We start from the raw sequence: 23,917 nt of genomic DNA on the forward strand, positions 1-23,917 counted from the left end.
AATGTAGGGCTCAGGCAGAGAGTGCAGGGTGCGGAAGGGGGTCAGGGCAAGGTGTTAAGGTGCAGGAGGGGTGTGGGGTGCAGCAGGGGCCTCATGACAGGGAGTGCAGAGTGCGGGAGGGAGGCACGGGATTGGGGTGCAGGAGGAGCGCAGCAGGAGGCAGGGGGCGAGGGTGTGGGGTGCAAGAGGGGTTCAGGCTCCAGTCCGGCACCACTTATCTCAAGCAGCTCCAGGGTGGCAGCGATGCGCAGCGGGGCTTGGCAGGCTCCCTGCCTGCCCTGACCCCGCGCCGCTCCCGGAACTGACCAGCATATCCGGCAGTGGCTCCTGGGGGTGGGGCAGACGGCTCTGCCGCACGTTACCCTCGCCTGCAGGTACCACCCCCAAAGCTCCCATTGGCCGTGGTTCCCTGTTGCCAGCCAATGGGAGCTGCGGGGGGCGGTGCCTGCAGGTGAGGACAACACAGAGCCCTCTGCCTCCCCAGGGGCCGCAGGGACATGGTGCCAGCTGCTTCCGGGAGTGGCACGGGGACAGGGCAGGCAAGGAGCCTGCCTAAGCCCTGCTGCACCACAGGGCTGGCAATCTGACGGGTCGTTGTTTGCCCTCCCCTGCGCTAGTATATAACCAAGACAATATACATCTTCAGTGGTCTACGTTGAACAGAAAACTTCAGAAATATTTTGAAGTCTTACACAATTTTTTTCTACTGTTACAACATCATACCAATATGGTTTCACAAGCCCTGAGAAAAGCTAAATCTACCTCTAGCTGTGGGGTGCGAAAGGAAGAAACTATCAAGTCACAGAAGCAACGTAGATTCTGAGTTGAGAGAACACTGGTATCCGCCTAGAACAGGAAGCGCCCTATCTGAATCCTCAGGAGTGTTTGGATACTGCTTTGCCATGGGACCAAAGTCATAGGGTCTTTATTTTACCTGCTCCTATTCTTTTAATGTTACTGAGGATATCAGTATAAACGAAAAAGCCATTTGGGTTTTAGCCAAAGGAAGGGTTCTCTTGAAAGGAGAATCATTGATCTGAGCCTTTGGAACCTATACCAGAATGGCAAGGAAAGTAAGAAAATTGACTGGCGGGACAAGGTCCATGTTAGAAGGCGGCTCTAAAAAGGTTAGTCTAGATCTGGATCTTGCCTCAAGTGTAATAAGTGCCAGATCCTGATCATCCACATCTGGACTCCTAGAAGGAAATACTAATTTACATGGCATACATGGGGACCAGAGAGGTTTTAGTGGGGCATAGGCCTGGACAGAAGCAAAGTTCAAAACATTCCTAAGGGCCTTTTCTAGCTAGGTCTGAGAGAAGCCAAAGTGGCTTTGTCCTGTCAGGTCTGGGAAGTTTAGGCCCTAAGGAAAAGAAGAGGAAGCCTACTTGAAGAACCAAGATGGTGCAGATGAAAAAGCGCAGAACCAACACTAACAGAAAACATGTCTCTGCTGAAGCAGGATTTGGGGGGAATGATAGGAGTACGCTACATCTAAAGTACATGGAGAATGCTTAAAGGAAGTGCAACTATGCATGGTAGAAGGAACCTCAATAGTACAACGTGCAGTAGAACAAGGGTCTTAGATAGTAAGGAAATCTCTTCAGGACAGCTTTCAAACTACCCTGGAGTCAATAGTGGTAAAATGAAGCTAGAGAAAAGGAGAAAATAGCAGGAACAATCGACAATTAGAGACAGACTTACCAAGGTGCTGAGCAACTTCCAACACCAATCTAGTTTCACGGTCTGACACTTCCAGGGCATTGAGAATTGGAGGAAGGTCTTCATCAAACTGGACATCAACAACAGCACCAATAATTGCAACAATACGCCCTGTTGCAGTACCAGATTTGGCAGACTCTGAAGTCTCAGCCACATAATTTCGCCCTAACAAAAAATAATTACCAAAATCAAAATTAGAGCAATTAGCCTATTAGTTGGAAACATGACCAGATTTAAATTAAAGTACAAATGACCAGACAGCAAGTGTGAAAAATCGGGACGGGGGGAAGGGGGGGGTGTGATAGAAGCCTATATAGGAAAAAGACCCCAAAGTCCCTATAAAATCCAGACATTATCTGGTCACCTTAAGTACAAATGTTACATTTGTTAAAGACTCTAGGAACACAACATAAAAATGTAGCATTCTTCATAATAGAAACCTTTTAGAAGTAGGACTAAATTGATGTTTTACTATTGGAACTCAGGATTAAAGAAATAAAGTATGCTATTTTACCAGTAGATTACATCACAGGCAGGAAAACCACAAGTACACCCGATTCCTAATTACACAGGCAAATCAACAGAAGCAAAATTTAAAAATGGGTGAAGCATTCACCATCTTGCGGAGTGTGCGAGGGCCTCTGCATCAGTGATCAGAAGGCGCATCAAATTCTAAAACAGCCCTGATAATAAGCGTATGGTTTCTTGCTCTAGAAACCACCAGTGATCTATCAGGTTCAGTATCTAGCCTCTGATAGTGACCTTCTAATTAATACTTCCAGGGCTTTGGAGTTGTGCTCCAGCTCCAAGCAAAAACCTGCAGCTCCACTGCTCCGGAGCAGCTCCGCGCTCCAACTCCAGGCTCTGCTCCAAAGCCCTGAATACTTCAGAAGAAGAAAACCCTTTTGAGCACATTGCACCTAGCTAATTATCCAGTGCTCATTGGAAAAGGATTTTCTTTTTTTTTTTACTCCCATGTTGGACATCTTACAACCAGAAACATGAAAGCAAGCACTGATCTGACAGACACAACACGTGGGTTCTGATCATTTTAAGCCCAGAAATGGAGACTCAGAACAAGAGTGGGGGGAAGGGGAAGGAAGAGGAGGATGTTAAGGTTAAAGGCCAATAGAAAGATGAAGGTGGGGAGGGAAAAAAAATCCATATCGCTTCCAACTGAGCTGCTCAGCATGTTTTACACACTTCACCGACCGCCACCCTGGCGCTGCCTAAGGAAGGGAAACATCAAGATGCCCATTGCAGCTCACAGGCTGGGACTGGGGGAGTCACGGGTGGAGCAGAGAACCCAGATCTCCTGCCTCCCTCCCAGCCCAGCCCCTTCAGCATCGCCCGGCCACCCCCCAGCCCCTCCCGCCCCGAGCAGCTTCAAGTGGGGCAGGCGCCAAAAAGCCAGCAGAGCTGCGGAGCGCCCGCCCGGTGCACTCGGTGTGGGGTCCCCCTGGGCCCCGGGAGGTGAAGGGGCAGCAGGCTCAGAGCCAGGGGCAAAGTACAACGAAGCAGGAGACTCGGGGACCAGCGAGGCCAGGAGGCGGTGGGCGCCTGGGACGGACGCAGCGGGAGGGCGCGACCTCCTGGGGCTGACACCTCCCTCCAGCCCTTCCCGGGCGCGGGACCCCCAGACTCACTGTGCGGAAGCACAGCGGAGGCGGCCGCTCCTCCTGCCAGGCAGCCACGCTCCGTGGCAAGGAGCTCCAGAGCCCGCAGGACCGCCACACCACCTAGCCTCGCCCGCCCCAACATGGCTACTCCAACAGTCCCCAGCGCCATCCGCCTCGCGCCTTTCTACTGGCAACGGCCGCGGCTGAGCCGCGCGCGCACGCGCCCACTGGCGCTAAAGGGGAGACGGCGCATGCGTAGCGGGAAAGTGTTCCATCGTATCCCGATGCGGCCGTCCTCCCCTCGTGTAAGGGTACGACGCCGGTAGAAACTACATTTCCCAGTATGCAATGCTCCCTCTGAGGCGTGTCCGTAGACTACAGGCTCCAGCATGCAACACTCCATCTTGACAGGGGCTCCTGCTGGAGCAACTTTACTCTGTTAAAAGAAGTTTCCAGCGCACTGTACCTTCCTCCCTTCCCTCTGGCCTGCGTGCCCTGCTGCTACGCTGTTAAATAGGGCCCAGACTCGCTTTCAGGGATAATGCAATTGCAAAACATCATGATAGGTTGCCCTGTCTGTCATTGCACCATGAGGTGCTGCCCGTGTGCCAGGCTGTTACCAGCAATTCCCTAGCCTCTCCCTGGATGGTGCATAATCCCACAGAACAGAACACCCTTTCCCCGCCCCCTGCCCCACGGCCCCGCCCCTGCCCTGCCCCTTCTCTGAGGCCCCCGCCTCCTGCTCACTCCATTCCCCCTCCCTACATCACTCGGTCTCCCCCACACACACTCACTTTCACCAGGCAGGGAGTTAGAGTGTGGGAGGGCAGAGTGGGGCCAGAAATGAAGGGTTCAGGATGTGGGAGGGGACTCCGGGCTGAGGCAGGGGGTGCAGGAGGGGGTGAGGGCTCTGGCCAGGGGTGCGGGGTCATAGAATCATAGAATATCAGGGTTGGAAGGGACCTCAGGAGGTCTTCTAGTCTAACCCCCTGCTCAAAGCAGGACCCATTCCCAACTAAATCATCCCAGCCAGGGCTTTGTCAAGCCGGGCCTTAAAAACCTCCAAGGAAGGAGATTCCACCACCTCCCTAGGTAACGCATTCCAGTGCTTTACCACCCTCCTAGTAAAATAGTGTTTCCTAATATCCAACCTAGACCTCCCCCACTGCAACTTGAGACCATTGCTCCTTGTTTTGTCATCTGCCACCACTGAGAACAGCTGTGCTCCATCCTCTTTGGAACCCCCCTTCAGGTAGTTGAAAGCAGCTATCAAATCCCCCCTCATTCTTCTCTTCTGGAGACTAAACAATCCCAGTTCCCTCAGCCTCTCCTCATAAGTCATGTGCTCCAGACCCCTAATCATTTTTGTTGCCCTCCGCTGGACTCTTTCCAATTTTTCCACATCCTTCTTGTAGTGTGGGGCCCAAAACTGGACACAGTACTCCAGATGAGGCCTCACCAATGTCGAATAAAGGGGAACGATCACGTTCCTCGATCTGCTGGCAATGCCCCTACTTATACAGCCCAAAATGCCGTTAGCCTTCTTGGCAACAAGAGCACACTGTTGACTCATATCCAGTTTCTTGTCCACTGTGACCCCTAGGTCCTTTTCTGCACAACTGCTACCTAGCCATTCCGTCCCTAGTCTGTAGCAGTGCTTAAGATTCTTCCGTCCTAAGTGCAGGACTCTGCACTTGTCCTTGTTGAACCTCACCAGGTTTTTTTTGGCCCAATCCTCTAATTTGTCTAGGTCCCTCTGTACCCGATCCCTACCCTCCAGTGTATCTACCACACCTCCCAGTTTAGTGTCATCTGCAAACTTGCTGAGAGTGCAGTCCACACCATCCTCCAGATCATTAATAAAGATATTAAACAAAACCAGCCCCAGGACTGACCCTTGGGGCACTCCGCTTGAAACCAGCTGCCAACTAGACATGGAGCTGTTGATCACTACCCGTTGAGCCCAACGGTCTAGCCAGTTTTCTATCCACCTTATAGTCCATTCATCCAGCACATACTTCTTTAACTTGGCGGCAAGAATACTGTGGGAGACTGTATCAAAAGCTTTGCTAAAGTCAAGGAATAACACATCCACTGCTTTCCCCTCATCCACAGACCCAGTTATCTCCTCATAGAAGGCAATTAGGTTAGTCAGGCATGACTTGCCCTTGGTGAATCCATGCTGACTGTTCCTGATCACTTTCCTCTCCTCTAAGTGCTTCAGAATTGATTCCTTGAAGACCTGCTCCATGATTTTTCCAGGGACTGAGGTGAGGCTGACTGTCCTGTAGTTCCCCGGATCTTCCTTCTTCCCTTTTTTAAAGATGGGCACTACATTAGCCTTTTTCCAGTCATCTGGGACCTCCCCCGATCGCCATGAGTTTTCAAAGATAATGGCCAATGGCTCTGCAATCACATCCGCCAATTCCTTTAGCACCCTCGGATGCAGCGCATCCGGCCCCATGGACTTGTGCTCGTCCAGTTTTTCTAAATAGTCCCGAACCACTTCTTTCTCCACAGAGGGCTGGTCACCTTCTCCCCATACTGTGCTGCCCAGTGCAGCAGTCTGGGAGCTTTTCCACATCCTCTGTTACTAGGTTGCCGCCCTCATTCAGTAAGGGGCCCACACTTTCCTTGACTTTCTTCTTGTTGCTAACATACCTGAAGAAACCCTTCTTATTATTCTTAACATCTCTTGCTAGCTGCAACTCCAAGTGTGATTTGGCCTTCCTGATTTCACTCCTGCATGCCTGAGCAATATTTTTATACTCCTCCCTGGTCATTTGTCCAATCTTCCACTTCTTGTAAGCTTCTTTTTTGCGTTTAATGTCAGCAAGGATTTCACTGTTAAGCCAAGCTGGTCGCCTGCCATATTTACTGTTCTTTCATTGGGATGTTTTTTTCCTGCAACCTCAATAAGGATTCTTTAAAATACAGCCAGCTCTCCTGGACTCCTTTCCCCCTCATGTTATTCTCCCAGGGGATCCTGCCCATCAGTTCCCTGAGGGAGTCAAAGTCTGCTTTTCTGAAGTCCAGGGTCCATATTCTGCTGCTCTCCTTTCTTCCTTGTGTCAGGATCCTGAACTCAACCATCTCATGGTCACTGCCTCCCAGGTTCCCATCCACTTTTGCTTCCCCTACTAATTCTTCCTGGTTTGTGAGCAGTGGGTCTAGAAGAGCTCTGCCCCTAGTTGGTTCCTCCAGCACTCCTCAGAAGCAGGAAGCCTCCTAAACAACCAGTGGGGCCAGTGGATGATCGAGGTGCTACAGGAGCACTCAAGGATGATAAGGCCATTGCAGATAAACTAAATGAATTTTTTGCATCAGTCTTCATGGCTGAGGATGTGAGGGAGATTTCCAAACCTGAGCCATTCTTTATAGGTGACTAATCTGAGGAACTGTCCCAGACTGAGGTGTCTTTAGAGGAGGTTTTGGAAAAAATCAATAAACTAAACAATAATGAGTCACCAGGACCAGATGGTATTCACCCAAGAGTTCTGAAGAAACTCAAATGTGAAATTGCAGAACTACTAGCTGTAGTTTGTAACCTATCATTTAAATCAAATGACTAGAGGATAGCTAATGTGATGCCAATTTTTTAAAAAGGCTCCAGAGGTAATCCCAGCACTTACAGGCCTGACTTCAGTACAGTTGAAACTATAGTAAAGAACAAAATTGAACAAAAAAGAACAAAAAGAACAAAATTGTCAGACACATAGATGAACATAATTTGTTGGGGAAGAGTCAACATGGTTTTTGTAAAGGGAAATCATGGCCTCACCAATCTACTAGAATTCTTTGAGGGGGTCAACAAGCATGTGGACAAGGGAAATCCAGTGGATATAGTGTACTTAGATTTTCAGAAAGCTTTTGACAAGGTCCCTCACCAAAGGCTCTTAAGCAAAATAAGCTGTCATGGGATAAGAGGGAAGGTCCTTTCATGGACTGGTAACTGGTTAAAAGATAGGAAACAAGGGGTAGGAATAAATGGTCAGTTTTCAGAATGGAGAGAGGTAAATAGTGGTGTCCCCCAGGGATCTGTACTGGGCCCAGTCCTATTTAACATATTCATAAACGATCTGGAAAAAGGGGTAAACAGTGAGGTGGCAAAATTTGCAGATGATAGAAAACTACTCAAGATAGTTAAGTCCCAGGCAGACTGGGAAGAGCTACAAAAGGATCTCCCAAAACTGGGTGACTAAGCAACAAAATGGCAGATGAAATTTAATGTTGATAAATGCAAAGTAATGCACATTGGAAAAACATAATCCTAACTATACATATACAACGATGGGATCTAAATTAGCTATTACCACTCAAGAAAGAGATCTTGGAGTCATTGTGGGTAGTTCTCTGAAATCATCCACTCAACAATGTGCAGCAGCAGTAAAAAAAAGCAAACAGAATGTTGGAAATCATCAAGAAAGGGATAGATAATAAGACAGAAAATATCATATTGCCTCTATATAAATCCATGGTACACCCACATGTTTGAATCAGGGCCAGCTCCAGGCACCAGCCGAGCAAGCTCGTGCTTGGGGGCGGCAGATTCTAAGAGGCGGCATTCCGTCCAATCCTTTTTTTTTTTTTTTCCGCTTCACTGCTCCGGCCTCCCTGCAGGTCTTTTTTCTTTTTGGTTCGCTGCTCCGGCCGCCCTGTAGGGGGCGAAGGCACGGAGGAGGGGAGCGCCGTGCTGGGAGCGGGCTGCGCGCTCCATCTGCCCCAGTCGGTGCCAGGTCTGCAGCAAACCCGGCAGGGCAGCCCGCATCCCTGGAGCGGCGCGGAGCCCTCCCGGCAGGCGGCGCAGCGGGAGGGGCCGCATGGCGAGTGCCCCACTGAAGGAAGCCCAGGCCCCGGAATCTCACCCACGCACTCCCGTAATAAACCCCTAACCTATGTCTGAGCTGTTTCAAGTCCTCAAATCGTGGTTTAAAGACTTCAAGGTGCAGAGAATCCTCCAGCAAGTGACCTGTGCCCCACGCCGCAGAGAAAGGCGAAAAAACTCCAGGGCCTCTGCCAATGTACCCTGGAGGAAAATTCCTTCCCGACCCCAAAATATGGTGATCAGCTAAACCCTGAGCATGTGGGCAAGACTCACCAGCCAGACACCCAGGAAAGAATTCTCTGTAGTAACTCAGATCCACCCCATCTAACATCCCATCACAGGCCATTGGGCATATTTACCGCTAATACTCAAAGATCAATTAATTGCCAAAATTAGGCTATCCCATTATACCATCCCCTCCATAAACTTATCAAGCTTAGTCTTGAAGCCAGATATGTCTTTTGCCCTCACTGTTCCCCTTGAAGGCTGTTCCAGAACTTCATTCCTCTGATGGTTAGAAAACCTTCATCTAATTTCAAGTCTAAACTTCCTGATGGCCAGTTTATATCCATTTGTTCTTGTGTTCACATTGATACTGAGCTTAAATAATTCCTCTCCCTCCCTGGTATTTATCCCTCTGCTATATTTATATAGAGCAATCATATCTCCCCTCAGCCTTCTTTTGGTTAGGCTAAACAAGCCAAGCTCTTTGAGTCTCCTTTCCTAAGACAGGTTTTCCATTCCTCGGATCATCCTAGTAGCCCTTGTCTGTACCTGGTCCAGTTTGAATTCATCCTTCTTAAACATGGGAGACCAGAACTGCACACAGTATTCCAGATGAGGTCTCACCAGTGCCTTGTATAATGGTACTAACACCTCCTTATCTCTACTGGAAATACCTCACCTGATGCATCCCAAGACCGCATTAGCTTTTTTTCACAGCCATATCACATAGGCGGCTCATAGTCATCCTGTGATCAACCAATACTCCGAGGTCCCTTCTCCTCCTCTGTTACTTCCAACTGATGAGTCCCCAGTTTATAACAAAAATTCTTGTTATTAATCCCTAAATGCATGACCTTGCACTTTTCACTATTAAATTTCATCCTATTACTATTACTCCAGTTTACAAGGTCAGCCAGACTGCAATGTCCCTTAAATACTTTCTCCTTCAAAAATTTTTCCAAGACCTTGCATACTACAGATGTCAAACTAACAGGCCTGTAGTTACCCGGATCATTTCTTTTTCATTTCTTAAAAATGGGAACTATGTTAGCAATTCTCCAGTCATACGGTACAACCCCTGAGTTTACAGATTCATTAAAAATTCTTGCTAATGCTAGCAATTTCATGTGCCAGTTCCTTTAATATTCTTGGATGAAGATTATGTGGGCCCCCCTATTTAGTCCCATTAAGCTGTTCAAGTTTGGCTTCTACCTCGGATGTGGTAATATCTACCTCAATATCCTCATTCCGATTTGTCATCCTGCCATTATCCCTAAGCTCCTCATTAGCCTCATTAAAGACGGAGGCAAAGTATTTGTTTAGATGTTGGGCCATGCCTAGATTATCCTTATCTTCCACTACATCCTCAGTATTTAGCAGTCCCACTTCTTCTCTCTTTGTTTTCTTCTTATTTATATGGCTATAGAACCTTTTACTATTGGTTTTAATTCCCTTTGCAAGGTCCAACTCTACATGGCTTTTCACCTTTCTCACTTTATCCCTACATCTTCTGGCCTCAATAAGGTAGCTTTCCTTGCTGATCCCTCTCATCTTCCACTCCACTAGGCTTTTCTGCTTTTTCTTAATCACCTCTCTGAGATGCTTGCTCATCCAGCGTGGTCTACAACCTCCTGCCTATGAATTTTTTCCCCTTTCTTGGGATGCAGGCTTCTGATAGTTTCTGCAACTTTAACTTGAAGTAATTCCAGGCTATAAGAATGAACCCTGGGAGCGATCCTGTACCTCTGATTGATGGATTCTGACAGGGGGAAACTCTGAGCAGTTAGAGAGAGATCGTCAAAGCCATTTTGGGTAACCCTGAGAGATTTATGGAAAACCAGCAGATTATTATGCCTCTTCTACTATTTGCACTTACAAACTCTGATTCACCTGTAATGTATTTTATCTGCTTTAACCTCTCAATAACTCTCATTTCTTTTTCTTAGCTAATAAATCTTTAGTTAATTTTTTAGATAAATTGGCTACAGCATTGTCTTTTGGTGTGAGATCAAGAGCATCCAAGGACCTGGGGGTAAGTGACTGGCCCGTTGGGATCAGGAGTGACCTTATGTGTGGTGATTTTTAATAACCTTTCATCACTTAGTCCAGTTTGTCTGGGTGGTAAGATGCACTGGAGAGCCTAAGGGGGATTGTTTGTGACTCCATGTTAAGACTAAAATAGTAATCCAGGAGTGCACAGTTGTTGCTGACTTGGTGAAAATCTAATTATGGAATATACAACCAGTTTGGGTTGTCTGCCCTGTGTTCTGACAGTCTGACCTGAGATTGGCACTCTCAGTTGTGAGCTACTCTAGACCAGTGGTTCTCAAAGCCGGTCTGTCGCTTTGTTCAGGGAAAGCCTCTGATGGGCCGGGCTGGTTTGTTTACCTGCCACGTCCGCAGGTTTGGCTGATCGCGGCTCCCACTGGCCACGAAAACAACAAGGAGTCTGGTGGCACCTTAAAGACTAACAGATTTATTTGGGCATAAGCTTTCGTGAGTAAAAAACCTCACTTCTTCGGATGCATAGAGTGAAAGTTACAGATGCAGGCATTATATACTGACACATCCCTCAGCCCACACCGCTTCCACAGCCCCCCACTGGCCACGGTTCGCCACTCCAGGCAAATGGGGGCTGTGGAAGCGGTGTGGGCTGAGGGATGTGCTGGCTGCCCTTCCCGCAGCCCCCATTGGCCTGGAGCGGAGAACCGCGGCCAGTGGGAGCCGCGATCGGCCGAACCTGCGGAGGCGGCAGGTAAACAAACTGGCCCGGCCCACCCGGGGCTTTCCCTGAACAAGCGGCAGGACCGGCTTTGAGAACCACTGCTCTAGACAGCATGACACTGATAACACCACCTCGCTTGCAAAATCTACTTTTGTGATTAGGTACATGTTTAGAGGCTGAATGGCAAGATGTAGGTCGTTTGATTTACCACATAACTAAAAACAAGCAGGATTAAGCACCAAAGGCCTTATTCTGTTGTTGATTACACCTGTGTAATTCCACTGATTTCAGTAATAATTGTATTTAATTAAGCACCTATCTATCAGGTTGTGCCCTAGACTTCTTACCCCATTAAAGCATAAATTACATGCAAAAACATATCAGTGTGCCATGCTGCAGTCATTCTCAAATAAAAAGATTTTTAAACATTATTTAGAATGGATGAGCAGCTTTGATGTCTTTTTGAGGTCGTTCCACAGAGCTTGGGTCACATTCCTTGCAAATTGTTTAGTTTTAATTTACAAACAAATGTTTAAATGCTTTTTTATTTTTAAAAACCTCAGGGCTTTATGGAGCTTTGTTAATTTACATCAACTAAAGATCTGCCGTCAGTGTCAGCAGCCCAAAGTTCAGTCATGAGCAACCATACAAAAACAAACATTTATGTAGCAAACAGTGAGCCTGATTCTCCTCTCATGTTTACAGCAGTATAAATCCAGAATAACTCCAGATCATGCAACATTATTTTTCTCTCCTATGTAAGTAAGTCATGCACTTGTATCTATGGTATAAAAAAAGCATATAAAGTTCTCTTCATTAAACTGAAAATCCTGATAAAGCCTGTAGGTATTAATAGCCTCTGAATGTCATGACTGCATGATACAAACAGACCTGTCCTGAGGCCATGAAACATTAGAAGGAGATTTTGTGAAATTTACTTATCTTTAACAGTTCACAGCAGAGGAGATATGTGCATTCTTCACATTGAGTTGTCAAAAATGGGAAACACACACTTTAAAGGGATAATGTCAAGTTCTTTAGGCTGACATATTACCAATAATGGGCCAGAACCTGGATCTCATTCTGCTTTGTGCTGCTCCAGAAAACTGGCTTAACTAGTGATTAGGGGAGTCTCCCAGTATAGGGGAATCCCCAGATGGCATAGAGTCAGCATAGCTTGGCTTTTCACTACCCCTCTCCCCAGCTTTGGTACAGTTTGCATGTGAAGGGGGTGGCTGAAGAAAGGCAAATAGTCACAGCACTGCTGCAGTCCAGTAATCCCCAGCTGGTGAATGACACCTTAGGGGCCCTTAGCAGTCAACACAGCTTAATGTAGTCCTCAGCCAGCACCATGGTAATGGAGGCATAAAGGTGGCATAATATCACCTTTGCCCCCCTTCTTAGCTGGGCTTATTGGAGCTCAAACACAGCTGAGGACTGAGACTAGTATCTTTCAACTGTTATAAACTGATGGGGAATTTCTGTTGATTGACTCTAATCTATCTTTCTACATCTTTTAAAAGCCAGTCATCACTTGAAGGATCTATTAAGTTCTTCCAAGACTTGCTGAGCATCGTTCATCCAGATTGATGGCCTGCATAGGTGTGAGTATAATGCAACCTCTATACCTATGTAGTCTTTGACCTCTGCAGCGATTGCCATTCGGGATGCTTTTACAGGCCGTTGTGATGGTGGTCTGTGTGATGTGAATACCTGGGCCTCAATTTAGCAAAACATTTAGGCCCTGATTCAGCAATTTTCCCATTGAAGCTAATGGGATTTAAGCATGTGTTTAAATATTATGTTGAATAGGGATGGGATTATATTCATGCTTAAGTGCTTTGCTGAATTAAGGCCAAGAGTCGTTAAAATAAAATGACAATATTTATATATAAATAGATACTTCATTTTTTGGAAGAGATTAATTGTGTTGGACGGGCAGCTAAGAAGAAATTCTAGCAGTAATTTTTATACCATTTTAAAAGAAGGAAAACAAAATTGACTTTATCCTCTAGCGCACATCCTTCTTTTTGCAAAACACATTTGCTAAAAAAAATATTTTAAATACATACAAAGTATTGCTAGTCTTAACTGATGTTTGTGAATCATTACATGAATGGAAGTAATGCAACAAACTAAAATATGCTGAAAAAAGCATTTTGGTGCTAACTTACGTTATCATTTGTAATAAATGGTAAAAGCCTTATTAACTTTCTTTCTAGAATAGCTTCAGAAAAATCAAAGTTATATACTCTGTACATCTGCATCGTTCAGTTATCTGATGAAATGTCACCTTAAGCATAGGGTGGATATTGAAAACATTACAATTTCAGAAGGCTACAAGTCTAGAAATGCATAGAATGGTATAAGACATGTCACATACTTGGAATTCTGGTCAGAATATTGCCATGCATCACATGCATTCAGCTATAAAATTGCATTCAAGGCAAAAGTACACCTGGGCGAAAAAAGAAATCTGTCCTGAGGGTAACCATCGCTCGTTACTAAAAGAAAATGTCCTGAAGTCAAGAATTTGCTAAGAAATAATAGGATGCACACAATCCCAACCAGAGTTACAAGTGTTTGTTTGCTCATGTTAGATCTTTGGTTGATAAGATTTATAGATTATATGAGATTTATTATACCTCTGTCTATGCTAGAGGCACAACTCAAATATATATATTATTTTTATTCCCTAAGTGCTCCCCTATTTTTATTCCATAAATGCTCCCCTATTCCCTTGCCTTTCCTCCCTGCCAGACACAAAACCTAAGTATATAGGTTTGCACAGAGTATATAAGAGTGACTGAAGAGAAGTAGTCATCGCCCCTGCCCAACCTGGAACATTGACATGAAGGGCTAGCCTACACTACACAGGCTGTGCTGATATAGCATACCAGTTACAACTATGCAGGCAGAGCCCCTAAGTGTACATGTAGTGTATACCGAAAGAAGGAATTTTTCTGCTGGCATAGTAATACCACCTCACCAAACAACATTAGCTGTCAACATAGCTGTGTCTAAACTGGGGTTTTGCTGGCTTAGCTATGTCTGCTGGCAGGGTCTCCCAGGATCACAATGGGCATTTTGACTTCCCCTACGGTGATCTTCTGGTCCAGGAAGAAAGTCCCTGCTTGCAGCTTCTTGAACAGGCCAGTGTTCCGAAAGATGCGTGCATCATGCAGTTTTCCAGACCATCATGCGTTAATGTCTGTGAAACACCCATGGTGATCCATAAGTGCCTGGAGAGCCATTGAGAAATACCCCTTGTGATTAATGTACTCTGTGGCTAGGTGGTCTGGTGCCAGATTTGGAATGTGCATTTAGGAAAGCCCATTTGTGCAAAGCTATCCACAATGTCACGCATGTTGCCCAGAGTCACGGACTTTCGGAGCAGGATGTGATTAATGGCCCTGCACACTTCCATTAAGATGACTCCAACAGTCAACTTTCCCACTCCGAACTGGTTAGTGACCGATCGGTAGCAGTCTAGAGTAGCCAACTTCCACAGTGCAATCGCCACGTGCTTCTCCAGTGACAGGGCAGCCACTACTCATCATCCCAGAGGTGCATCATGATGTGATCCCACCACTCAGTGCTTGTTTCTTGAGCCCAAAAGCGGTGTTCCACTGTGGTCAGCACCTCCGTGAATGCCACAAGCAATCTCGTGTAGTAGGTAATACGCATGGCGAGATCAATGTCGCACTCCTCTTGCCTTTGTAGTTTAAGGAATAACTCCCCTGCCACTCGTGACATGTTGGTCAGAGCGAGCAGCATACTGGTCAGCAGTTCAGGATCCATTCCTGCAGCCCGAAAGAGGCAGGACACTCAGTACACAAACCATTGAAAAATGGCGCCAAATGTGGACGGAAACACAGGGATTACTGGGATGTGAAGCAAGGCATCACGGGGCATTGGGACTGGACACAGGATGCCCTGTGACTCCCTCCACCTTCCCACAAGTCTTAGCAGCAAAAGAGAAAGAGGTGCTCTGTGGGATAGCTGCTCAGAGTGAACCACTCTGAATAGCACTGCAAGTGCCGCAAGTGTGAACACACTATTGCGCAGGCAGCTGTCAGTGTGAACACACAATAGCAGTTTTCTTTCTAGGCTCTCTGACCGGTGCTGTAACTGCCGGCGCTGTAAATTTGCCAGTGTAGACGTGCCCTAAGAAACCTAACTACAGAGGTTTTTGTTGTTGTGCTTTTCAATGATGCATTCCACTGTGACAGGGCCACACAAATTGCTTGCTGCCTCCAGGTTTCAAATAGGAAAAGAAAAGAGCTATAATTCAGAAAACAGCTGGCACAGATATAAGTAGAAGGCTCTTTCAAACATATAGTCAAGGACTGAACAGCTATAACAGTAAGATTGTTTAACCTTTATAGTTCTATGATTTATAGCATGGTTTATATAATCCCTCATTTTATGAAGATTCATGTAACTCTCCACAACCTATGTCTGAAATAGTTAATTTATACCTAGAACACTTTGTCAAGACTTACGTTGTGTTAAAAGTAAGATTTACAGTACTGGAACAGTATCGCTAAAATAATTTATCATTGCATATTTTATATAGTCATAATTTGTCTTCATTTTTATCCATATGGAAGCCAGTCCAGAACAATCCATATATATACACACAGTGGTGAGTGTGAATGGAGACATGAGTGGGTATGGAAGGGCAGGTGAGCAGGTGTGGATGAAAAAGTGAGTGAGTGTGGAAGTGACAGGGTGTAGGTGTGGATGGGGAGGTGAATGCTCCGTTTTCTTTACCCAATTGCTTTTTTTTCCTGTGTTGGCGCCCCCCTGTCGTTACAGACATTAATTCCCACAAGACGCTGCTGTTTCCTCTGCCCGTCCCTGGTCCCTCCCCACTGAATAGAGTTGGCTAGAGCAGGGAGGAGGTCTCTGCTGCTCATAGCCAAGGCAAAGGCAGCATAGCACTACCAACTCTGAGCCACTCAATCTCCTCACCTGAAGCACCGAGGTAAGAATCCTGATTGTTACTGTTGTGTAAGTGTCTGGATGCCTGGAGTGCAAGGAAACCTGCAGTGAAGTAACGCACGTTTAAAAGCAAGAGTCCGTGCTTCTGCCCGGGCTCGGTTAGTCATTTCTTCCATCCTCAGATCAGATGCTTTTAAACTATCACAAGAAAAGCCGGAATCTACCCGAAAGAGATGAATGTATTCCCGCCACCAGTACTGATTTGCCCCACCCTTAGACGGTGTCTGTTGGGAGTGTGCATGTGCCAGTGTTACTTGTATTCCTGCAAGGAGCAAGGAGCATTTCTAACAGGCAACTTCTTCCCTAGTGGGTTCACATCACTCCCCAGCTACACGGTGCACACACGAGCTGCAGCGGAAATTGTACAGCTCTAATATGGGAGAGTGTTGCTGAAATAATATACAACAAGCTTGTGCTCAGACTATGTCCAGTACAACCCCGCCCCACCCCCTTTGCGGACTTGTTGTGGCACCATCCCTGAATTGTAAAGATACGGCACGTTTCCAGTAGAAGAGGATTAGCAGGGAGAGCGCAATTAAGCAGAAGGGGGGGGGGGTTGTGACGGGGTCAGAACAGTGACCCTAGTGCTGCTGGGGCTGGATAACGTGTATCCCCGAGCAGTGACAATAGAGCGGGTCAGAGCGGGGTGACACAGGCTGAGCGGTGTGTCCGGGCGCGGGTAGAGAAAGAGCTTCCTCTGGGGCTCCGCGGCGATGGCTGGGCTTTGCGCTTTGCCCAGGGCGCTCCGCGGACCGTGCAGAGGGGAAGAGCGAACTAGCGCGTGCGGATGGACGGCGTGTCCCAGCCGGGTCTCTGCACCGCGGGCGGGAGGCTGCGTTCGCTGCAGGAGCACAACTTCCAGGCATGTTGTATTCAGACAGCATTCGAGTCTGGGCTTGGCACGTCCCACACCTGCGTTTCGGGGGAGCCAGCAAGGGAGAGCTCCGACACAAGCAGAGAGAGACGGTGAGCGAAGGTCCGTGCTGGGGTCTGAAGCGCCTCCGCCCGCAGGACCTTTCAGCCGCTTCGTCTTTGGAACCAACTACGCGCCAGGTGACTTGCACCGAGAGCAGGACCAAAGCAGCTGGGCTAAATAGGGGGCGACTGAATCGGGGTTTTTCATGTATGGTTCATTCCCCCGCAGCAGCTGTTCTGAGAGGGACATTAACAGGGGAGTAAAAACCTGAATGGGTCCCACTCAGTCTTTTCCCCCCTTCCCTGGAGGCTCTGCGTACGGTATGTGAATAACCATTCATGGGTGAATTTCTGTGTGTTTAATCATCATTCACCACAATTTCATCTACAGTTAAAAACTTGAGCGTACCCGTATTTTAACCTCCGTCTGAGAAATGCCAATTTTAAAAGCATTGCCATGTAGCCTGGGAGGGAGGGAGGGGTGTGTGTGTGCGCCCGCACGCTGGTTTGCTTTTTCTAAAAATACTGTGAAAGTGCCTATAATATCAGTTTGTGTCAAGTACTGAACATATTTACATTGTGTTTGAAAACGACTCTAATAGGTTTCTGTTATCAAATACAATATCATTATGGTGGCAGCATGAAGGAAATTCCTGTTCGTAGCGATAAAAACAGCTCGTTCTTACAGGACCGGGATTTTAAATATATGTGTGGAAGCTTGTAATGTAATCTGAGCCATTATATCGTGTTAGAAATGCTCAGAGGTTAAGTGACTGGAAGCTGCCACAGGCCAGAGAAAGTTAAAACTAGTTTCAAGTATTATACCTGCTCCTGTTCAGGCTGAGAAGAGATGGTGGTCAAGTTGCTGGTGGTGGCTGGTCTACATTACTGCTCCTATCGTGGCTACCAGTGGTGGAGCAGTACTAGTGATATTTCAAGATTAGGAAATCTGAAGAAAAATGTTACAGTAAACACAGGCAAAGTGACTGGATAGGGAATTCCTACAGAGTTCCAGAAAAACTGGTTTCATAGCCAGTCAATTTACTTGCATTTAAAAGAATGGTAGATGGAAGTAGCAAGAGGCAACATAGTCTAGTGGATTGTGTGCACCGTTGACAGCCAGCAACTCTGAAAATCTACTCCCAGCTCCAAGACTACCTTGCTGTGTGTCCTTTCACAAATCAGCAAAAACACCCAATGCTCAAAAGTGTCTGAAGTTGGGCATCCACAGATCCAGGCACCCACAAGTACCAACAGTTTTGACAATTTGAGCCTTATGCTCTATTTCAGTTTCTCCATCTGTAAATTGGTATAATACTGGAGTCCTAGGGGTGGGTTTTTTCTATTTTTAAAATATTTCACTGGATATATGTAAAGGGTTTCTTATGTAATCTTCGTTGGAAAATAGCCCTTGTGAAACCCTTAGGGTATCTGTTTGCTTCATACATGAATCACTTTATCTTTAATGTAAAAGTAGGCATAAAACTTAATATGGGTCTTAATACACTGAAGTAAAATACCTAACTTTTCATTTGACTTTTTTTAAGTCACTGTTTTAAAGATTTATTCTCCCATCCTTTTTATTAGACTTTACGTGAGTAATTCCCATTAATGCTAACAATAGCTGTTCAATGAAATTTCCCGAGTATTAATGTACAAATACACCCCTTGAATGTTCTGCTTGGAGCATGTACTTCTATTAAAGAATGAACTGCTGTTTATATACTATCCGAGCAAAGCAGATCCATCTCTCATTGTTCTTGTGCAGCATAAATAATAATGTGCATCATCACTGTATTTTGTGTTGTTTAGGAAAAAACAAAACATGTTCTACAGATTCTGGTGGCTTTTGTGGATACTAGGACAGCATGTGTTTTGGGCACAAAATCTCAATGAAGACAAAAGAAATGGAGTAAGACAACAAAAATCTAAGCACTTTCTGTCAAATGCTGTAGAAAAATATCCCAGTCCAAGTGATCAAGGTGAATTTTAACATATTTTTTTCTTAACATTTATGCAGATTCTAGACTGTATATTTACAACCTGCAGAGCTACTCCCACTTACAATTTCGTTTGTCATATTTTTACAGTTAGATATATAGTTCACTTGGGGTGGGAAAAGAGCTTAAAAGAGCAAGGTTGGAGGATTCTTCTGTTACATTCTCAATATGTTTGGCTGTCAGCCATGGTATTATCAGTAAAAGAAAAGTGGCAGATATACATTTATTCAGAAGCAATTTTCCTAGGTTTTCAGAAAACGAATATTGCCTAATTTGCACTGTGTTAGGCCCTGAGCTTGCAAACTTTTATGTACGCACTTAGGTTTACACACCTGTGTACTCCCATTGAACTCAATGGGAGCAGGATAGGGCACGAAATGAAGTGTTCTAAAGAGTTCAGTGCTCTACCTAGTCAGAGTTGCAAGTCTATGAATATATTTATTAATTATTTGTATTACAGTAGCCTCTAGAGGCCCCAACAGAGGTTGGGGACCAATTATGCTAGGCGCAGTATGCACACATTATAGTGAGAAACAATATGCCTACCTTGGAGAGCTCACAATTGAAATACACATGATAAAGACATGGAAGAAAAACAAAGACACAGAAAAGTAATGTGACTTACTTAAGATCATACTGCAGGTCAGTGGCTAGGCCAATAATATGACCCAGATCTCCCAACTTGCCATCCAGAAGTTAATCTTCTGGGTCCCCCTCCTGGTAAGATACCAGGTAGGAGTTCTGAATGAAGGTTTAAATAGCTTCAGAACATTCCTCATGGCAGAGGATTATACCACTTTCAGAAGATTTCTTCTCCCCCAAGAAGGTCTCCCCCAACTTCAGAAGATTCCTCATCCCATAGACTCTAAACCTCTCCCAAATTTCAGAAGGTTCTTCATCCTTATATTTATTATGCAAGTATTCTAAAACTTCCATAAAATTGGAGTTCCACTTTCAAAGCCTATTATTTACATACAAATATATCATTTTATGAGTAACATAGCTTCCTAATGTAATTAAACTTACTTATCTACCAAATTTATTCCAGATGAAGATTGCGTTCTTGAAATAGCTTTTCTACTGGACAGTTCAGAAAGTGCTAAGAACTATAATCACGAACAACAGAAAAAATTTGTATTAGAAACAGTGAACAGTATGAAAGAAGTGCAAGTCAATTCTGGACGTACTCTCAGCTGGAGGATGGCCTTACTTCAGTACAGTAGCACTGTTCTCATGGAGCAAACTTTCCGAGACTGGAAAGGTCCTGAAGCTTTCAAATCTCGCATTGCTCCCATAACCTATATAGGCCATGGTACCTACACAACATATGCCATAACCAATCTCACACAACTGTACATGACTGAAGGGACTTATGGCAGTGTGAAAGCAGCTGTGCTCTTGACAAATGGAGTGGATCATCCAAGAAATCCAGATATTTTTGCAGCTACTGCTGATGCTAAACATCAAGGAATTGTGTTCTTCACAGTGGGAATGACCAGAGTGGCTGAGGAGGTGGCCAATGCTGCCAAGCTTCGACTTCTGGCCAGTGTCCCAGCATCAAAGTTTGTTTTCAACCTCCAGGAGAAAGGAGTTGTGGAGAAAATTGTGAAAGAAATGGTATGTATGGACAAAGGTTTGAAACTGTTCTAGCCAAATATTTAAAAATATTTTACTGCTCTCTTCCCAGTGTTTTTAATTTTTGGTGTTCTTTTAAAAAAATCAGTATTTTATGGGTAGAAGCAACACTCTGAAGTTCAATCTGATACAGTTCATTTGTCATCATTCCAAAGCACAAGCTTCTCCCTCACTCTCCTCCATGGATCTTCCCAGCAGAAATATTCAGGCTGGAGGCTGTAAGTTGAATTTGCCCCTAAAAGAATTGGGATATTTTTGTTATTTTTTTCCTCAGAAAAGGTATTTTAAAACTAGTTTTCTTTGTTTAAAAAGATAATTAACATTCAAATTTTCTTCTGCAGCAAGTCAGAGAGATTATATTGCTTTAGTCACAGCGGCCAGATTCACCTCTGGCATAAGCACTCCTCCATAGACTTTAATGGAGGTATGTCCACTTAGCCCATAGCTGAATTTGACCCTAAATCTCCATAAGTGTCCACTGGAAAACCTACCAGGGAGTCTAGAAGCACATGTGATTCCAGAGTTGAAAGTTTCCTGCACTTCTTCACTGTGTTGTGAACTCTTGACTTAGATAGCATTCCCTTACAAGTGTGGAGTACAAAGCCATCTTCCCATGCCAGTATAAACATGATAGCACAAACATTTGACTGCATCCTAGAGAGAACACTAATAAAAGGGAAAGACTGTCATAGTCAAATTGACAGATAATTGACCTTAAAGGGTCTACAGAATTGTAGGTTATGTCTGACTGCACTCCAACAAGCAACTACTGAACCTAGCCACACTGACTGCCACTCACTTTGACAATCTGCCTCTCTATCTGTCTGCTACCTCTTAGTCACCAATATTATGTGGTGTTATTACTTTAGCACATGCTCCATTCAGTCTGGACTGTTTCTCAGATTAAGCTATTTGGATCAAAGCACTCCCTGGTTCTAAACCATTCTGAGTTATGCCCCTTTTGGCTGGTTGTTCACATCTTAGGGTAAACATGATGCTTTAAGTCAGGTCTCCCCAGTTGTTTGTTTTGATTTATAGTGTGGTTGCTCTCCCCTGCAGAGAGTGAAATAAACACCTACAATATTGTGCAACTGAAAGATACACATTGAACAGTGACAGCAGCATCTGCAAGCTGCACATTAGTCTTGGCAGAAAGCAGCTGTACAATTAACACCAACTTATTGTGAAACCCATAATTCTTAGTAAATGAACTAGAAATGTTTCAGTAGATCATCAAATAGGAAAGGTTAGACTCTGCCATATTAAAACCTAAAAATAAGTATGATCATAATTGCCTTGTCCCCAAGGCCCATGAAATCATTGGGAGTTAGACACCTAAATAACTTTGAGGAGCTGGACCTAGATCTCAATGATTCACTATAGATATTTCCCTCAAACCACTAAGTGGAAATCTTAATCTTCTCTACGCACATAATCAAAAGCCAATCTAAATCAATGGGAGTCTTTCTATTGATTTCAGTAAACTTTGAAACAAGCTGTATGTATCTAAATCTCTTCCACTGTGTTGCAAAATGTAAAATAAGTGTACTTGGAGTGTTGCTGACTAGTTATTATTGTTATCTGTTGCTATTACTTACTATATCATTGGAGTCATAGTAGACTTCCTGACAGCATTGGTTTGACTAACAGGGTTAGTGTGTGTATGCTTATGTATGGGTTAACATTACAAAATAGGAACTGAAATATAAAATAAACTAGAGAATTTGATGGAAGTCTTTTAATAACTTGAAATTGTGTTAATTAGTTGCTGAACAAAGAATAGATGTCATTCACTGTAATCAAAGATAGAGACAACAATCTTAGCTTTCTGGATAGCAACATGCATTTTTTCCTCTATAGGTGGATTATGACCTGTAATTTCTAATGTTGTTTTCAATGTCTATCTTCACAGAAAGATCTGGCTGAAGAAGGGGTAAGTAATTAACTGGTAAACAAAATATGAGAATTACTGTTTAATCATGCTGTCCTGTAAATAGTATATGTAATGTAATAAATATTCATGTAATTGAAAAATAATGTATGAGGAACTAGATAACTCAGGGTGTTGATAATGGGATACAATTCAGTGGGGCTACTCATGTGAGTAAAGTTTCATGTGTTAGTGTTTGCAGGATTGGAGCCTTTATTTCTTTCTAAATTTTAATAGTTTACAAGAATTAGAGAAACTACAGATTTCTGTGGCCTGACATACTTTACATTTTCCAAGGGGGAATAATATCTCAAATATATAGTGATATCAGATAAAGCCAAAGTAATAAGTTTTCATAAGATTATGTATTCTCTTAGCGATTAGATCGTTAATTAAATTATTTCTGTTGTATACGTAACAGCAATATATTTATAATTGAATAACACTATATATATAATGTTATGCCTCTCTATTCCATGCAGAACATAGGACCTTCACTACAGCCTTCCATCTTTACTGATCTCTTGCTGCAGTCTAAGCTTCTTCCCATGTCATTTTGATAGCTTTCAATTCTGCCTCTATTGTGCATTTCCATGTTATCCTTGAAGTGTCTTGTCATCTTTTCCCCTGGGTGTTCCAATCCAAATCCTTTCTTGTTACATTGTTTGTATCTTTCTTCCATGTATTTCATGGCCATCTCAATCTTCATTCTGTAATCTCCTGTCCTGTCGGCTTCTCTTTCAGCCTCCTTCAGCGTTCTTCATTTGTGATTTTTTTTTTCTGGATATCCGATAGAGGTTTTGTCTAAGGCAGCCGTTTATGAAAAATTGGAGTTTAGATATTAGCATCTTAATAAGTCTTCAAGTTTCAGAACCATAGACTAAGACCAACTTTAAAATGGTGTTAAATATTCTAAGTTTAGTTTGGAGGGCAAGATTTCTATTTCTCTAGATCAGCCTTAAAGTTACAAAGGCATGTCTGGCTTTTGCTTTTCTGGCTGTAATGTCTTTGTCTGTTCCACCTGGTGTACTTACAATTCTGCCAACATATGTGAAACACTGGAACTGTTTTATGTCCATCCTGGAAAGTATTATTGGTGTTTCTTGTTCCACGTTACTACAGGGGTCATACAAGGATGTCTTATGTCACCCACAATCTTTTTGTGGCAGTAGATTGGGTAATAAGAAAGACCATAGAAGAGCCAAATGACATAAAATGGATTTTCAAACAGAAGTTAGAGGACATTAGATTTGCAGATGACATTAACATGCTATTCCATATGTATAGAGATATGCAAGGCAAAACAAATTATCT

At 44.4% G+C, this 23,917-nt stretch overlaps 2 protein-coding genes across 7 annotated transcripts in view; one reads left to right on the forward strand and one right to left on the reverse strand.

The window, feature by feature from the left end:
- Window positions 1-3,591, reverse strand: part of LOC101942896 (ATP synthase subunit beta, mitochondrial-like) — a 38,781-nt gene extending 35,190 nt beyond the window's left edge. The window contains exons 1-2 of one of the 3 annotated variants that reach the window (XM_065561809.1): window positions 3,369-3,590; window positions 1,705-1,887 (exon numbers count right to left, since the gene is read on the reverse strand). In XM_065561809.1, the coding sequence (XP_065417881.1) occupies window positions 1,705-1,887; window positions 3,369-3,510 (325 nt within the window). In that variant the 5' untranslated portion in view covers window positions 3,511-3,590. Of the gene's footprint in view, window positions 1-1,704; window positions 1,888-3,368 lie in introns of all 3 variants that reach the window. The other 2 variants (XM_065561807.1, XM_024114838.3) reach the window with 2 other exon arrangements.
- A 12,360-nt stretch (window positions 3,592-15,951) lies between these two features.
- The window catches only part of LOC101943187 (collagen alpha-1(XXVIII) chain-like), a 68,786-nt gene continuing 60,820 nt past the window's right edge, over window positions 15,952-23,917 (forward strand). For 3 of the 4 annotated variants that reach the window (XM_024114835.3, XM_065560726.1, XM_065560727.1), the window contains exons 1-5: window positions 15,952-16,106; window positions 17,001-17,176; window positions 18,851-19,020; window positions 20,087-20,655; window positions 22,586-22,606. In XM_024114835.3, coding sequence (XP_023970603.2) covers window positions 18,864-19,020; window positions 20,087-20,655; window positions 22,586-22,606 — 747 coding nt within the window. In that variant the 5' untranslated portion in view covers window positions 15,952-16,106; window positions 17,001-17,176; window positions 18,851-18,863. The remainder of the gene's footprint in view (window positions 16,107-17,000; window positions 17,177-18,850; window positions 19,021-20,086; window positions 20,656-22,585; window positions 22,607-23,917) is intronic. The other variant, XM_024114836.3, reaches the window with a different exon arrangement.

The sequence above is a fragment of the Chrysemys picta genome, chromosome 11, assembly GCF_011386835.1.
Source record: "Chrysemys picta bellii isolate R12L10 chromosome 11, ASM1138683v2, whole genome shotgun sequence".
Classification (NCBI taxonomy): Eukaryota; Metazoa; Chordata; order Testudines; family Emydidae; genus Chrysemys; species Chrysemys picta.